This window comes from Meleagris gallopavo, chromosome 1, assembly GCF_905368555.1.
Source record: "Meleagris gallopavo chromosome 1, MGAL_WU_HG_1.1, whole genome shotgun sequence".
NCBI classification, from domain to species: domain Eukaryota; kingdom Metazoa; phylum Chordata; class Aves; order Galliformes; family Phasianidae; genus Meleagris; species Meleagris gallopavo.
In genome coordinates this window covers 55,098,909-55,116,326 of record NC_139404.1, presented here as the reverse complement: position 1 = coordinate 55,116,326, position 17,418 = coordinate 55,098,909, and the positions used below count along the sequence as shown (strand labels likewise).

Below are 17,418 nucleotides of genomic sequence, written 5' to 3'. Positions count from 1 at the left end.
TTTCTTCTTGCTGATTTTCATTTTTTACTTTTTAATTAATTTTCTTCATTTGCAGTCACACAGCTGTCTGGGCTTCAGCCATAGATAAGTGGATCTGTGTGTGACAGCAGCAACCCGAATTTATCTGTTTTTTCCCCCCTCTCCTCCTCACTTCCTGCCTTCCCCACCCCCCGTCTCATACCCAGCAGAAACAAAATGCTATATATAGCCTCAGTACAGTTCCCCCCAATTACTTTGTCTGCATATTTCAACCTTGCTCTGAGCCAGGCTTTGCCAAAGTGCCAATTTTGACATTTTCAGAGGAGATTGGGTGCTTAATTCACAAGGTCCGTCTCACAGTAATCCCCCCTAAAACACATGCCATAAAAATATGCTTGTTGTAAGGGCAGGGATCAGCTTGTGCCTGTGTGATGCTTATTCACATGAAATTCCTGCTCTTGTAGACTCTTTTTTTTTTTTTTTTTTTGAAAGTCTGTGTGACTTGAGCTGAGTGCTTGCAGAAGACAGTCAGGCAGGGTTGGCCCATGGAGCTCTGCAAATGGAGCATTACCAGCGTCCTGCCATTGCATGGCAAGTCTCTGGGTATTTGTTTTGTATTCTCTTGAACCACTCAACACTGAAGTCAGATGTATAATTAGAATCTATCTTTTTTTTATTGAAACAACTACAAAAACAAAAATGAAAGGGGAAAAAAACCTACCGCTAATCACTATAGTTTAAAAGGTGAGACCAAAAATAAGAAACTTAGTTCAGAAGCCAGAAGGCAAGTGAATTTCAAAATTTTATTATTTGCCGTAAATCTCATGTTTTCCAGCCAGTTTCTAAGTAGACTGAGAGCTAGCTCATGTTTGAGCAATCAGAGCTGAGAGAGTACTGAGTGTACCTGGCTGCTCTCATGTGTGACCAGGCCTTTACAGGAAAAGCCTACAGCTGTGCTCCATCTTTGTAGTCCTAGAAAATCCCTCTCTCCAAATTAGTCCATCTTTAGGCACCCACAGATCTTTGTGCCACAAGTTGTGCTAAAAAAGAGCAAAGGATACAGTATTTTATATGGGCAAAATTGCAAGTGAACCCCCTGCAGACTGTTACGGCTTTTGGGCTTTTCTGGCTTAAAAGTGCTCTTTTGTGCTGAATGATTCAGCAAACATCACTTTATGGAGGTCACCTTGGTGTCTCAGTAGCCTCTGGATTAAATGCCCTTCACTTTGGGGCCGGCTGACTTCCAGATGGGTATCCCTGCATTGACTGGGCTCTCCCAGATCTCCATACTGCACCCCAGAGCTTTTGTGACATCGTGCAAGGCAGAGCTTTGAAAAAGAGGAAGGTAAAACAAAGCAAGTCTCAAAGCAAATAAAGCAAGTCTCAAAGTAGAATGGCCATAAATGAAATGACAGCACAGAGATGAGTTGTGAAGTATTGCAAAAGTAAGAGACTCTTTGGAACTGTGGAGAGGTAAATGAGTGAGATGGCCAGGGACTGACAGAGGAAAGATCAGGTTCAAGAAGCAAAAATATCCCTGAGAAGCCAGAGAGGAAGAATAACAATTGGTCTTCACAGCAGGATCGTTGTGAGACTGTGAGGTAATAAATAAATAAAGGCCAAAGCAGCTTACTCATAAAGCAAAAGAAATCATGAGCAATACTTTCCGTTTGCCTTACCCATAAAGCCTTATATCATCCTAAAACGTGCTAGAAATGACCTTGTTTGGATTACAAATGAATTCTGTATTTCCTCACTACTGACCCTGTGATTTCATCCTCCTTTCTGAATTGTTTCTCTTTCCGTTCACTGACGTGTGCTCAGTGGTTACTCTGTACACTCAGAAGGCTCCCTACCAGTAGTAGCATGGAGTGCCCCATGACAAAGCTGCACTTTCTGGGCTCTATTCTTTCTTGGTGCAGATTCCACTGACTGTGTGCTTTGGGACTGTGCTAAAGGATCCCACTAGAGACACGGCCTCCTGAACAGAATGCTGTTCTTTTATAGTCTCTTCTCCAGTGTTCATCTTTAAACATCAACAAGACCCAGATCTTGCTTTCTCTTTTTCTCTTCTTGCCTTCTATTTCATTTTTCATGGACCAGTTAGATGCTGGTAATTGCAGAAGAATTCTGAATAAAAAAACATACCTTTGTTTTTACTTGCTGAGATTAAGGACAGGGAAGATGTCCTGGGGGAGGCCTCAGTGGAATTTGTCACTGTCCTTTCTTTGATTGGAAACCTTCCCACGATCTGGGTACAGATTGAGTGTCATTACAGAGATCCAGTTGGCCCTCAGATAACCTACTGTGCTTATCAGTGTAATCAGGACCAAGTCATTGTGTAAAGTAAATCATAAACAGATGGACAGCCATGCCATGCTGCTCTACAAAGGGCAGAGGAAAGGAAAGGCACAAACTGGCGCCAGAACATGACACCATGATGGCTTCACTAAATCTAAGCATGAACATGCTTAGGGAAATTTCTGTGTTCCCAGATGGAGAATAGAAAGAGCAAAGGGAGAAGGAAGAGAAATCCTTGACTAGGCGTCTGCCAGGATTCATTGCAGACAGCTTTGTCTGAATATCTAGAGGGGCTTATCATAGGATAGTGCCTTGGAAGCTGTGTGCCTGTGCTTGCAGCCAGCTTCCCACTGAGCTTGGGGTCATGAGTTTTGGACTGGCATCTAGTTTGTGTTTTTTTTAAAGATCTTCTCCATGCACTGGAGAGAAAAGTCACAAAAGCTGTTTTAAGTGCTATATAGTTTTTTTTTTTTCCATACCAATTGTAAATTGCTTTGTTATACCCATGGCAGTCAGCATTTTCCAGAAGGTGCAGAAGAGGAAAAGGCGTCAAATAGCATTGGTCAGAAAATAAGTTTTTACCCTTTCTCTCTCAATTTTTCAGCTAAAATTTGAGAATTTTCAACAGGTGCAGAGTTTACCCTTGTGTTCTGTAGAAAGTACGTCCTCTAAAATTTGATGTTAGGGCTGGGCATGGCAGAAGTCACATTGTCAGTCAAGAAATGAGGCAGCAGGATGGAGTAACAGGGCACAGGTCCTACTTAGGAAAGAGGGTCAGTCTGTGCTAGCGCTGCCTGGATAGGGAGAAAAGAGAACTGGAGGCAAAAAGTTGCCTTATGAACTGGGTGTAACTGTGCTCCTTGGCTCAAAGGCCCCATGTGGAACATCAGCTGTAAACCACATATTAGAAAATAATTTCTCCCTTTGGCTCTGATGCTTCACTGTGCGGAGAGAAAGGCAAGAAGGGTTAAGCTGTTACCTGAATTAAGTAGGAGGTGCAGTCTACAGTAAGGAATTGTAACTTTGACACCTGAAAAGCTTCTTTACTTTCTGCACTTTTAGTACCACCAGTTTCTTAAGGACAAGCTGAGCCCTGAATTACAATCTGGGTAGCTAAAAACAAACAAAGCTCCTTTTTGTTGAAGGTGTATTTAAATGCTATGCAACGGATTTTTTCTTTTTTGGTCATTTTAAGTCTAGGCATTCAGAGCAGCATTTGCCTTCTTACTCACAGTAGTCACGTTGAGGCTGAAAAAAAAAATCAGGCTACTTATGCAGGCTGGCTGTGGTGGGTGCTCGATTCTAATAGTTGGGAATTGTTGGCTTCACTCTTCAGCACTTCTGCTGGCCCCTTGTGTGCATGAAGGGAGTATTTACCAGGAGCACCTCACACATGCGTTTGGAAGATGACCAACTAATTAATGCTTGCTAAATGCTTCGCAAGCCGCAAGGGAAAAGCAACTATGGAAAGGCAAAGTTTTATTATTGTTGTGCTGCACTTAATGTACATAAACTGTTTTCAAGGCATCAGGCACTACATAAATGTTGCATGGTATTAAAACTGACCTGCCCTTGTCAGAGCAAATAATAATTATGCTGAGTGATGGGAGAATCTTGCAGTTTCTTTGTTGTGAATGTTTGCCTGTTTACTAATTCAGAAAAGGTCTCATCCAGTAGCCACTAAAGCCAATGACTTAAGCAACCACTGGCTCAGGCCCATATTTAAGTGTCTGCAGAAGGGTAAATTACCAGAGTCATTCATTTTGCGTAAAGCTCTGCTCTCCTTGTAGGTCAAGCTGTGCTCTCTAGGGCATCTTTCCCAAAACTACATGCTCAGGCCTGAGTCATCTCTCAGTCCGTAAGGCTGCCAAGCATACTAAGCTGTAGAGATGAATGACCAATGAGGACCTCACTACTTAGCTCATGTGGTAGCGTCTATTTGCAGCATAAAAATTCATGGTGATGTCTTTTAATATAAATATAATGTGTGGAAATGAACATTTGATTAAACTAAACACACGGGCCTTTTATATGCAAGGCCCTAATTTAAAGCACTGTCACCCCCATACAGAAAATACCAGTTGGAGCAGGAATGATTAAATTAAATCATCTGACTCTTATGTGATACCATTAATGTCTGCTGAGAGGGAAAAAATTCCCTCCTCTTTATTCCTGTAGATCTGCAGCAACCACCAAGGGACACTTCTATAGCAGGCAGGATTAAGTCTTGCACGAACTTTTCAGTGCTTAATGTGCTTTGGACTGGTGACATGCCCTTCGGACAGACCTACCCCAGTTTTATAATTCTCTTTCTCAGCCTGTTGGGCCTCTGGCAGTCCTTTCTCCTGCTTAATTTCCTCCTTGCCTCCCTCCCACTGGGATACTTCACCATTCAGAATTTCTGCCACCCAAGTAGAAATTTTGATTGTGTCAGACAAGTGTTGAAAGAGTCTTTGGAGTCTCAGTGGGCTGAGGTGAGCAGAGAGAGAGAACCAGGGGGGCTTCCGGGGGCTGAGTGCTCTTTAAGGAGAAGGAGGCGAGAAATGGGCAATCTCTGTGCCTCTGATGAGTTTAGCCCTCTACAGCGAGCAGCCATGGATGCACCACAGCCACACATAGCTGGAGTTGGGTGCTGTCTGCATACAGGTACGGAAGCACTTCTGGAGAGGAGTTGCTCTTCTCCACCAAACCTAGTAAAATAAAATAAAATAAAATAAAATAAAATAGAAATAGAAATAGATCTAGCAAGGGTATTTGCATATTAAACATTTCCTGACTGGGCACTGTCAGCGCACAGGGTCTTGCCCATTCCTTTGTGGCACTGCAGAGCCCCAGATGCCCATTCTCACTTCCCGGTATTTGCTCTTTTTGTACTGAAGGACACTTCTCTTGGCACTGGAATCTGGGACCAGGTGGGGCTGACAAATTCTCAAAACCAACACTGATGTACATTTGTTTTCTCCTCTCTTATTTTGTAGCTTGATTCACAAATGATTTTTCTAACAATTTTCTTCTTTTGTTGCTTTTGTGTCAGATCCTCTACCTGATGGCACTCATTCTGTTCTTGCTGATCACCATGTGTCAGTAGTAATGTAGGTGGCAGGGAATTTCTGACTGTTTTGGTTACAGACTTGTGTTTATCTGTTTGGTTTTGGGGCACTGTTCAGTTTCAGGAAATATTTTTATCTCACAGAAGTTTCGTTGCAAACAGTGATGCTATGAAGGCCTTATTTTAGCACCAAAATAGCTAGCGGAGGTAACGCAGGTCTGCCTTCTGTCAAGTGCTCAAGCCTGTGATTTGAAAAGCAAAGTAGCATTAAAGGCAGTTGACATTGGTGTAACCTTATACTTTCTGGCTCTTTCCCCAGCACTATTGGGTGCATACTTAGAACCACATTTTCCTTTCCTTTACAGTGATACAACCCCAGGGAGATGTGTGGATTTGCACTAAAGTAATGGAGGGAATTTGGCTGCAAGGCCTGCGTGTAATGTGGTTACTGGTGTATAAGAATTGTGCCAACCTTTCCCACCACCTCTGAACTTGGCCTGTGATTCAGCACCTGCCTTTCCCTGTGCTCCTGTGATCTGTATGGCAGTGGACCGAGCAAGAGGGAGCAGTGGAAGCCTCGACAGGGTAATGTGAAGGGTGGAGAAAAAGGAGGCATGAGGCACGTTCTTTGAACAAAAGGCTGTAACACTTTATTTGTTTGGCAGGCATGGTTTTTAAGAGGAGCTGGGAAACGTTGAAATGCCTGATGCACCGAGTGCTCAAGTTTGAGTGCTGGTGCAGTTTGTGAAGTGCCTTGATGAGCCAAGTAAAGCTCCAGCCCCAATAAGCAGTCAGTGCCCCACATTCAGCAAAGGTGGGGATGAGATCATGCTACATTTCTACTGAATGATCAGCTGAACAGATGAGAGGTGATGGTGAACCCACAAAGAAGTACAGGGAAAACTTGAGAGTACATGATTTTGATGGCTTTTACTCGTTTCATAGAATCTTAGAGTGGCTTACGTTGGAAAGGACCTCAAAGATCATCTAATTCCAACCCCTTTGCCACAGGAAGGGTTGCCAACTGCTAGATCAAGCAGTAGGTCATGTCACACAGGGCCTTGTCCAGCTTTGAACACCTCCAGGGCTTCTGGAAATGCAGGTATGAAGTCTGGGACTGAGGACTTACTTTAATGTTCATTTCAGAGAGAATGATGAGAAGGCATAATGCTGCTGGTGAGACTTCAGTGCTACCAAGATGTGCTGTAAAATTTGAGAGGAGAAGTGCTAGGCAGCTTAGGAAGCCTCTTGTTACATCTTAATCTGGAAATGAGACTTGTCCTATTTTTCCTTCCTGCACCTTGTTCTCAGTCTGTAATGAAGAACTGAATATTTTGCCAGAAAAAAAAAAAAAAAAAGATGCCTTAATCTGTAGGCCTCTGACATTGGCCAGTGGACACTTGGTAATTTTAGATACACAATTCTATGTCTTAAAGCAGTGCATCTTCAAGAAATAGATGCACTGCGTCTGTCCTGCCTACCTTCTAGGGCTAGGGGACTTGGGGATTGCAGGTCCCTTGTCCCCAGCAGCAAGGGCTGGTTCTGCTTGGTGCCATGCTTCAGGATGACATCTCGTTCAGCAAATAGCAGAGAGAGATTTTGCAATAGGTATCTTATGATGACTGCCTTAAGTGGTTGTTTTTTGGTTTGTTTTTTTTTTTTTTTTTCTTTTTAGTATTTGATCCAAGTTCTGAGGCTGAAGCCAAGAAATCTTACTTGGGCAAATTTGTCGCTATTTCACTGCCGTCGTATGGAGGTTGTGAATGTGATACAGCTTAGGCAAGCTTTCTTTAAGCAAGTTGCAGATAGGCATTTGTTGAACCACCCTAACCCTTTTTTCATTGATCTGTAACTTGGGTGCTGCTCTGTCTCTAACCTTCCCTGTCTTGATGCGGTTACTAGAAAGGCTGTCAGAGAGCAACTCTATCTTGACATGGCATTCTTGCGTTTCTCCCCCTCTCCCAGCCTAAGTGTGGCAAACAGGCTGTCACTCTCTTCGTGGATTAGCAGCTCCTTGCAGTGACCAAAGAAAGATCAAAACCCCACACAGGTTCTTTGATCTATCAGCAGCTTTTGATCCATTCGGTCAAGAAACATCGTTGACCTGTTTGTAAATACTGACTGGCTATAGGCTCAACAGTTCTTTTGGAATTCGGGCAGGAGGATGAGTGAGATTCACCAGGATTATGCTGGTTTGCTGTTGATTCACCTTCTCCTCTCCTATTGCTTTCTTAGGTCGATATTTGGGGGAGGGCTGATGTGGGCTGTGCAGTTCTATGTGCACAGATAACTCATGGATCTGCAAGCAGATGCACGCATCATCCCTCTGACATGGATGCTGTCACAGTCACACCTGTCCATGAGATGTTTGATTTGGATTGCAACTTCTCTGAAACCACAGCTGGTACAGCCCCAGCTCGTGACTCAGCAGCATCAGTTGTGAAGAATGTGGTCTCCACAGCCTTTGCTGCTTCCAAATCAATTTCAAGTGCATGTCACACTCTGTCAGCTACATACAATTTTCTCTGATTTTTTTTCATTTCTGGCTGCTGAGTACCACCAGACCATGACCAATAGGGTAAGTGGAAATCTTGTATTCACTGATGAGTGCTTGGATTACCATTCCCAAAACAGAGGTGATAGAGGAGATCTGTGCCTTTTTTGACAGCTACTTTGGGGAAAATTTGATATCTTGTCTTAAAATGTTGCTTAAGATAGGTTCATGCTGGACGTTGTATGGAAGCAGCCAAGGTGCAGGCATATGTTCCCTTCTGCTGACTTGGCTGTGGTGTCTGTAGCCACAGCCAGCAAAGAGAAGCGAGCAACTGGGAACAGTAACATCTCAAACTGCAGCAGAAAGATTGGCCAGACCTCTCATGTCAGCACTTTGATTCCCTTGGTGCTCGTTGAAGAACTAAAAGTTAACTGAGGGTGGTGGCAGAAAATAGGTTTGCCTGCCTTGAAAACGCTAAAGCCAAAACTGAAAAGCAGAGGTGGATCTGAAGGCAGTTATCTCTCTTGGAACTTCTATGGGGATTAAAACATGCATCATCCTTGTAGCACGTAGGGATTTTATAATCACGGCTGGTATTTTGCTGCAGGGTCCTCTGTGGGGTTAGAAATTAATTTCCCACCTTTTTCTAGAGGCCCGGGTTATGCAGCCAGACATAAAAGAGAATTTGTAGCAGACATTTGCTGGACCTCAGAAGTGAGTCAATTGCTGGGGTTGGGTGAAGGCGTACCACCACCCCTCTGGAAGTCAAAAAAGGGGAACAGACACAAAGAGAAATGCCACAAGATTTACGTGGCTGTTCCACTTCCAAGTCAGCAGGGAGAGATACTACAGGGCTTTGCAAAGCATAAGACAAACTGCTGTGCAAAGCAGTGGCTGCAAAATTAAAATACAGAATATTTCATTACCTGCAGTGTGGTACCTCCTATCTCCCCCCACATCTCTACTTGTTACAGAATGAAATCTCTTTGTTAATAAAAATATACCCCATTCTGAGTAAAAGCCAACATTGAAATATTTTTGGAAGGGGTTAAAGTGGCAACTTTGCACAGCAACCCTCTTTTTCCCCAGCAAATCTGCCAGCATTTTAAAGATATAAATAGGGACATTTGGGGAGAAAAGCAAATTTAAGTTCCTTTGAAATGTGCTTGGCTGAAGGAATAATTTGAAGAGAGGGAGTGGAAAAACAAATGGAAAATATTTTCTTTGACAGGAAGAAAAAAAGAAGTGGCAAAATGTTCTTCCCAAATAGGGATACTTGGCTGGTGTGTACTTTACGCAGCCCTGGGTCAGACCTTACAAACAACGACTAAATTAGGTTCAGTTACTTTGATGTCAAAAGCATGGAAGTGCCAATAATTAAGCTGTATCAGATGTAGGAAATGACTGATGTGTCTGCCATGCTCATGATAGCTGAGTTCACTGCGCTGCCATTTGACTGACCCCTTTTTCTGTATGTAAGCAAAAGGAATTTTCTTCCAAGGAAAATCAGTTGGTTTTGCACCTTTGTTTTGTTCTCTAAACTGCTAATCCCCTGAAGGTATAGAACTATTTGAAAGAGCAAATCAAAGCTCACATAATTCAGTGTTATATTATTTGTTGATGTATGGTTTGATTTAGTGGCTACTTATTATATCAGGTTACCATATAATTATCTTAATTATTGACTCCAGAAGTAAGTAGAGGGATTATGAGAGAGGCAAGAAGGCCCAGTGGATAGTGCATGGCTCAGGGATTTAAACGCATCGTGGTATGGTCTTGGATTCACCGCTCACTCAGTCTACCTGGACTCATTTCTCAGCCATGAGATAGGCAGAGAGAGCAGGGACGGGGCTGAAGTGGGGAATCAGGATTTGGGGAGATACAGGAGAGCAGAAAAAGCAGAGGGGAGAAAAGAATGAATACACACCGCAGCATGCATTTGCATTAAAGCCCATGGTGCTTGTGCTGTCGTGGAGAACAACAGTGAGTTCATGAAGGTCTGAACATTGAGTCTGGTCGTGCTTCATCTCCAGCCCCTGCTACCCATTTCCTGTGTGAGTGTGGGCACGGCAGGCAGCTCCTGAACTTCATGTCCCCTTCTGCAAAACAAGAACGATAAAATCACCCTCCTGCCTTTGCTCTTATATAAATTACTGGAGTGCAGCTCCCAGCCCAGCCTGCAGCCACGGTTCTCACGACATTGCTGCTGTTTGTGTGTTTGAGTCTCTTTGTGTGATAACCATTGACTTAAGTCGAAGGTTTGAGTTAATAGGCACTGCCGCAACATGAAAAACAGCATTGAAAAACTGCCAGGGCAGTCTATACTTCCTGTATTGATAATATTTGGCATATACTGACAAAATACTTTGTGTATGGACGAGATGAGTGGCATCTTCCTTTCCCTGTGAGAAGAGCAGACTCTGGTTCTGCTCAGCATGTGCAATTTTTTTTTCTCTGTTTTTGCTTTTGCTCTCCTGAGCCGAAAAAAAATGAGGATAATAGATTGTATCTATTTCCTTCCTAGAAAAGATCAGTTAATGTGAAATGGTGCATGGTGGCTTAGTTCTGAATAAGTGGTATACCCTAATCCAGCAAGGTATCCTTGCTCTATTGTACGCCTTTTCTGCATACCATCTGGAGTTGCTCTCTGCTTAGTATTTGCAGTATGTACCATATGTTTTTGCATGAAAATTCAATAAAATATGCATTATACATGAAAAGTGCTGTAGTAAATAAAGGAAGGATGGAATCCAGTCCCCTTTGTGAACAACAGGGGCCCCAAATCTTCATAAAAGGTTTAGTCTAGTCTGACGTCTGTGCTTTTCTCCAATTTACTCCGTGTCAGTCTTTAGGAGATGCTCTAATTTAAAACAAAACTCTGCTCTTCTGACAAGGTTATTAGATGTACTTTGGCTGCCCTCTGCTGAGAACACTGAATAATGACGGGGAAAACATCTTTTTTTTCTGAGGAAGGTAACAGGGAGAAATTATCTATGCGTCTGTGTGCTGAGTTGTGTCTCTGCAGCTGGTGATCATCCTCAGTTTGCTTTCTCTTGCTGCCTGTCAGAGGGCAAAGCCTTCAGAACCACAATGTAGTTTAGGTTGCAGTGCTGATTATGTGTTTTCATGGGTTGGGAAGCTCTGTTGGCTAATGAAAACACGGGCTCTGGCATTTCCCACCATGCAAAATTTAGCAGTGTTACACAAGGCACGGGCATGAAAAGGAACGGATTTCACACCTGCTCGGTGTCCACGGGCTCTGGCACTTTGGGAAAGGGCAAAGGATTGGCTCCAATATCAACAAGAAATAAGTGATGTGTTGTTTCTTAGGAAGAAAGTGCTTTGCCACACTCCTGGTCTTGGAAGGGAATGAAGGTCTAGTGCAGATCTCAGTGCATGAATAAAACAATATGACTGCTGGAGCTATTATTGCTTTCTGCAATACCCTATTTTAAATACTTTCTAGCAAGTTGATTTATTATTATATCTTCAGCTGGGCTGCACACCAAAGTGTTTTGATGATGAAAGAAATGTTATACACACATTTAATTACTGCCCACATTTTTGTATAATTTTATCGTTTACTCTTTTAGATGAGACTTCGAGTTCTTCTACAGGAAAAATGCCCAATGAAAAATAGATGATTTAAAAGCTAATCTGGGATGAGTTTGGCACACCACAGTGAGAAAATGTGGTTGTTCATTTCTTCCTGCTTTTTCAGATGGTCACCGATTATCAAAATGTACAGGAGCTGCCTTACCTGGACATGGTGATTGCAGAGACGTTGCGCATGTTTCCACCTGCATTCAGGTACCTTTTTTTTTCCCCACTTCTGATTCTGCAGGGTAGATTCCCAGCTATATAAAATGGAAATCAACTCTTGGAAGACCAATGTGCTCCTGGTCTCTGTGCCAACATCAATACTGCTTGTGCATTTGGAAGATATAATGTGGCCTATTGAAGGAAAACTGGCTCATTCTCATATTTCTAAAGCAGCTTTTTTTTTTTTTTGCAACGAATTGGCCAAGACTGCTCTCTTGCCATTCTTCACATCCCACAAGATTAGAGGATGGAGCTGTTCTGCAGCAGAACCAGCCTGAGAAAGCCAGATGGTGCTGCTTTGGTACGCTTCATGGGCAGGGAGCAAAGAATGACCCTGGATGAGTGACCTTCTAGTCACTAAGTCTTTGGAAGGTTTGCACATTCAGAAAACTCTATTTTACATGTGTTTAACTTGTACCCTCCTGTTTTACACAAGCATTGTGCTATAATAACATCACTAAGCAAATGGTTATATCCATTAAATTTTTGAAGTTTCTTCCCAATCCACCCACAAATAATTTTACTCAGTGAACTGAAATTGAAGGGGGAAATAAATCGCAAAATAAATTACAAAACCGTTTGATTGTTGAATTTCCAAGTTATCGCAGGCGTAAATGTTAAGAGTGGAACATTTCAAAGCAGCCAGCCCGTTGTGCTGCTTATTGTTAAGCTGGGAGGAAATTTCAGATGACTGGAAAAGAGCCAAAGCTGAGCTTACTATGACAGCCTTTGGAAAACTTGCCTCACAGTTGCAATCACCTTAAAATTAAATAAGCTTAGAATCACATTTCTTTTATACATTCCCAAAGATTACAGTGCAAGGTTTTTCCATGGGCATCTGCAGGATTGCTCAGAGAGTAAATGTCAAAGATACTTGCTCATGGATGAGATAACTGAGCTTTACTGTGTTATACATGGTATACAAGTGGAAATTGTTTCAACAGTTAAAGCATCAGGGATCTTTGGGTTTCAGCTGAACCACAGGGAAACAATCAATGTTTGTCCAATAGAAAACAAAATGAGAATGGAGCAGAGTTGTTCTGAAGTTTCCGCTGGTGTTGTCAGTGGTGTTTATTGATCTGGCTTTTACTCTGATGGATGAGCAGTGGATAGGACAGCCCTGTGCCTTGAAAAGATGTTAGTTGCCTATGACAAGAATAATACAGTATTCAGGAGAATATCCAGTAGCAGCCAAGCATTCTATAAGATGAGGTCCTTTTAAAAAAAAGTAATTTACTAGCCGGAGAACTTTCTTCCACAAAACTCACATTTCCACTGTCACCAAATTCTTGTGAGGATGAGAGGGATGGTTTGTCAATGTGTTTCTTAATGTGTCAGTGTTTTGTTCCAGATTTGGAATCTCTGCTATTTATTTGTCTATGAGGAGAGAAACTGAGTGACAGTGAGGAAAGAATGTGTCTCTGTAATAGCACTTGACTGACAGCTCTGAAACTGAAATCTTCATTCAACTGCTTTGGCTCAGTGTGGGGAGCAGCAGTGGGAGCCCAGGTACTCCCAGCTGGTGCTGGGCTAGAATCTGCAGCGACCTTCCAAGCTCCAAAAGATGCAGATTGGGATCTGCCCTTGCACACGTGCACACCACCCAGCATTCCTGCAAGGTTTGCAGACCCAAACTCAACCTTGGCAGGCTGCCTGTTTTAGCCACGTTGTCACAGTGGGGTTCCTCAGGACAGTTCCACTCCTTGCAGGCCACTGCGGCTTGGGAGGAAGATGGAGAGCTGTGCTGCCAACGTCTTGCCCATCCTTGATGAGTGCCTGCGAGCTGCAGTTACTCAAAGGCTTGTGAATTGATTGCATTTCTGTAACAAACCAACTCTCGCTAGGATTCAGATGTTGCCCTAAAGTGGGGGCACCTGAATAAATTAAAAAAACCCTCTATTTGATATAACTTTTCCTGAAGGCAGATACTCTTTCTACCTGTTATTAGAAAAGACTGACACATTCCATCTGCAGCTTTCATAAAAAATGAGTCTGAAGCTGACTTTAGCAACTTTGCAGTTCAACAGCTTAGCACTTCTGAAGATCATAAGCAACCAGAACTGTGAAAAGGGCAAAAGTTAGCCAGCTGGGCTGGGGCTGTGTGCTTCTAGGTAGGTGGAGACGATTGTAACCTGAGAAGACACTAGCATCAGCAAAGATTGCTTTATTTATTTACTGGGAAAGGGTTGCCCGCTAAATTGCAGGGTCAGTAAATGGCTTTTATGGTTCCCTCTTGCTGTGTTTTTACCTGTATTAATCACCTGGGTACATGACATTGCTGTTGCAGGTTCACTCGGGAAGCAGCTAAGGACTGTGTGGTGCTGGGACAGCGTATTCCTGCTGGGGCTGTTATTGAAACTGCAGTTGGACATCTCCACCACAACCCAGAGTTCTGGCCAGAGCCAGAGAAATTCATTCCTGAAAGGTATGTTGTGTATGCTTTCCATTCTTAGGCTGGAGTCCTTATTAGGACAAGTTTAGACCTAAGACCTGCTTTTAATGATGTTAAAATGCATTTAGAGTGGGCACAGGGCTCCAGCCTGTCCAGTGGGGACACCAGGTTCTGCTTCTTCTTCACAGCTACAGCCTCCCGCAATTCACTTGAAATGGTATTTTGTTAAGCATATCACAGTTTAATTTAGATCCTAAAATATATTATTTCTACCAAATTAGACAACTGGTGATAATGGTACTTCCTGGAGATGATGCAAAGTCTGGTCAACAGTTGAAACAGGCTTCAGGTTTTCAGGTGTTTGCAAATCAGTTGCTTCAGATACTGTCACTTCTGGGCATGGAAATTCTGCAGTAAGACAATATGTTCACTGGCACGGAGCTGTGCAGGAGTCTCATGCAGCTCCTGGCTAATTTGGAGCAGTCTTTCCACTGGAGATCTTGTAATGGTTTGGGAATGCTGTGAGTGGGGAACCTATCCCATCTCCCACTGGGAATTTTCTCTCTGTCCATAAGCTGGGATCCTGGCTTCTCAGCTCTGCTTAGCAAGATGTATTTTCACATGGAACACTTATTATGTTCAGCTACAAGGGCTGCTGACAAGTTGTCTTTTTGTACCCTGCAGCTGCTGTGCTGAGCTTACAGGGAGGACCCACAGAGCTTTAGCTTTGTGGTGCTGTGTGGAAGCACAATTTTGTTTTGTGCGCAGCTTTATTTTAAGCTGTTTTGTGGGCAGCTATATTTTAAGCTACTGCTGTGTTGAAAAGCCAACTAAGAAAGAAAGTGTATGCTCTGTAAATGGTGTGATGAAGGCAGCGCAGAGCCACCTTTGCAAGCCAGTCAACACGTGTGTTTGTGGGTGGGTTTGCCCAATGGATTTCTTTTGGAGCAAATCTTGACATACATTGCACCAAGCACCTGAGGTCATGAAGAAGAGCAACGTGTGAATTATAGCTCAGAGCTCTTTTAGGCAGGAATCTTAGCAATAATTAGAAGTCTAGAGTGGGTTTATTTTTTAATGTTTATCTAGAAATGTTGTCACTGTTCACCAACTTAATGGTGATATGAAAGCGCATAATGAGGTAAAATGGTTTGCGAGGACTGAAGACCCCTTGACTCAATATGCAACAGTCAGCAGTGCTCAATACGTGAGGTATGGTCCTTCCATATCTAATTTGGGGATCTATGTATTTTCTAAGATAGCGTCTCAATCTTATTTAGGGTATCTAAATATGGGGATGGAGTTAGCAGGAATATGCAGTGTTATTTTTTGCCAAACTTCATAATAGCATGTATTATTTTTCATCTCTAAATCCTGCAAGAGTTTTTTGGACCTTATAGTCTGAAGTTCTTGCAAAGTGTATGCAAGTGAGCAAGAGATTTTCAAGGATTCCCCTGTAGATGAAAACCAGAACTTTTATTGTCATACTGTAGTGGAAATGCAGTCAGGGCTTGAAGCAGTGATTGAGCATGTGGTGGGAAGGCAGGGCCAACCCAGGGGAGTTCAGGTGCATCCACCCCTTTCCAGACCTCATTTAAAGACTGGCAGTGGAGGTGAGGGTATCTTGCTGCAGATCCCTGCTTACCTGAGGCCTTCTAAAGGTAAGCACACTCTTTCCTTCATTTCTGTGTCCCTGCTGTTGCATTTTAGCAAATTCTCACTTGCTGCAGCCTAGGACCGTGCCATTCTGTTATTGCTGCGCTTTCTATTGTGTTACTGCATGCAGAACTGGAAAAGTAGTTCTCTACTACCAGGACAGTTCTGAACACTCTGTGACCTGAGGAACTATGTAGATTTCTGGGATAATTCCACCTCTGCGTCTAATGTACAGCCAACTTTGTAGACAAAGTATTTAGCTTTTTGGCTTGTACTACTGTTCCTATAGGTGTTTTGTTTCCTTCCGAGGAAAAAAAGAAGTCTTATTTCTAATGAACCAATTGAGTATTTTTAAGCTAGGTAGTTGATGCATACCTGTGTACAGACTGCCACGTTAACATTTACTCTGATAAATAAATTTAAATACTTCCACTCTGAAAACAGAAGGGCCTGAAATGTGAATGTTTCCTAGCTGGGAAACTGGTCTCTTTGGACTAAGAGTAGAAAGAAAGGCTGCTCTGAGTTATAGCAACCATCTTCCATTGCCTGCCCAGTCCCATGAGATGATTTCATCATATCTTGCAAGAGAAATTAGGAAGGTTAAAACCAATTCCCGTTGACTTGCTTCTGCAGTGCACAAGAAAGCACTGTTGCTAATTCTTATATTCTATTCTGTTTCCTCTAAGCTGTAATCTCTCCCTCCTACACATACAAGTCTACATGTGTAGTATGTCATCCTTTTGAACATGGTCACTGACTAAAGCAATTCATTAAAAACAGATTGCAAGTCATACATCTGTCTGTCTGCTTCTGTCACCAGCTGGCAAAGGCTGATGTCTGCAAGTCAACTAACAGTTGACTTAGGAGCATAATCTGACAACAGTCCCTTTCATCTGTCCATTAGGTGGAATAGGAATAACAACTTTTGAAATGCAAATAAAATAATACGGAACTAGGAACAAAAAGCGTTTATTGAACTGGTTGCCATCTCTTCACCTTCTAGGTTTACGGAGGAGGCCAAGAAGGAGCGACATCCCTTTGCATATCTACCCTTTGGAGCAGGACCCCGTGGCTGTGTTGGTAGGAAGATGGGTTTGCTGGAGACCAAAATGACTCTGCTGAGGATTTTGCAGATGTTTCGATTTAAGACCTGCCAAGAAACTGAGGTTTGTACATGCAGAAGCTTAAAGGCCACACTTGTCAACCTCAGTGAGTTGACAGTTCTTCCTAAACAGGATGACTTACTTGCCTTTGTGAATTTCTCTTAATTACAGAAAACTGATAGAACCACTTCCATATTAAGTAGGAACAAAAAACTTCGACTGCATGTTTTAATCAAAATGTGATGTAACCCTTACAATTTTTATAATAAAACAGTTACACACCCTTGCCTTGATGGAGAGCAGTGTATCATCACTGCAGTCAAAAAACACTGATGTATATGGAGAGAATAGGTGTATCTCTTAGGATCTCAGCACTTTAGTATATGCCTATTGCAGTATATATTGCACCTGTCACTTACTCAGCAGCTCTAGAGTTTACAGAGTTAATTTCTTTCTGTTCAGATCTACAATATACCTGGGCAATGACTGCCTCAGTCTCTGGCCATAAATTCTATTTAATATACTACCACAGCTGACTGTAAAACAAGCACTTTACTGCTTCCACAGTAACCCTGGTATGAATTGGTTCCTGAGCAAAAATGTCTGTTGGTATGCGGGATGG

General features: G+C 42.6%; 1 protein-coding gene across 5 annotated transcripts in view; it reads left to right on the top strand.

The window, feature by feature from the left end:
• Nucleotides 1-17,418, top strand: part of TBXAS1 (thromboxane A synthase 1) — a 246,457-nt gene that overhangs the window by 226,131 nt on the left and 2,908 nt on the right. For all 5 annotated transcript variants that reach the window (XM_085228360.1, XM_085228350.1, XM_085228340.1 and 2 more), the window contains 3 exons: nucleotides 11,545-11,633; nucleotides 13,933-14,070; nucleotides 16,697-16,859. In XM_085228360.1, the coding sequence (XP_085084486.1) occupies nucleotides 11,545-11,633; nucleotides 13,933-14,070; nucleotides 16,697-16,859 (390 nt within the window). The remainder of the gene's footprint in view (nucleotides 1-11,544; nucleotides 11,634-13,932; nucleotides 14,071-16,696; nucleotides 16,860-17,418) is intronic.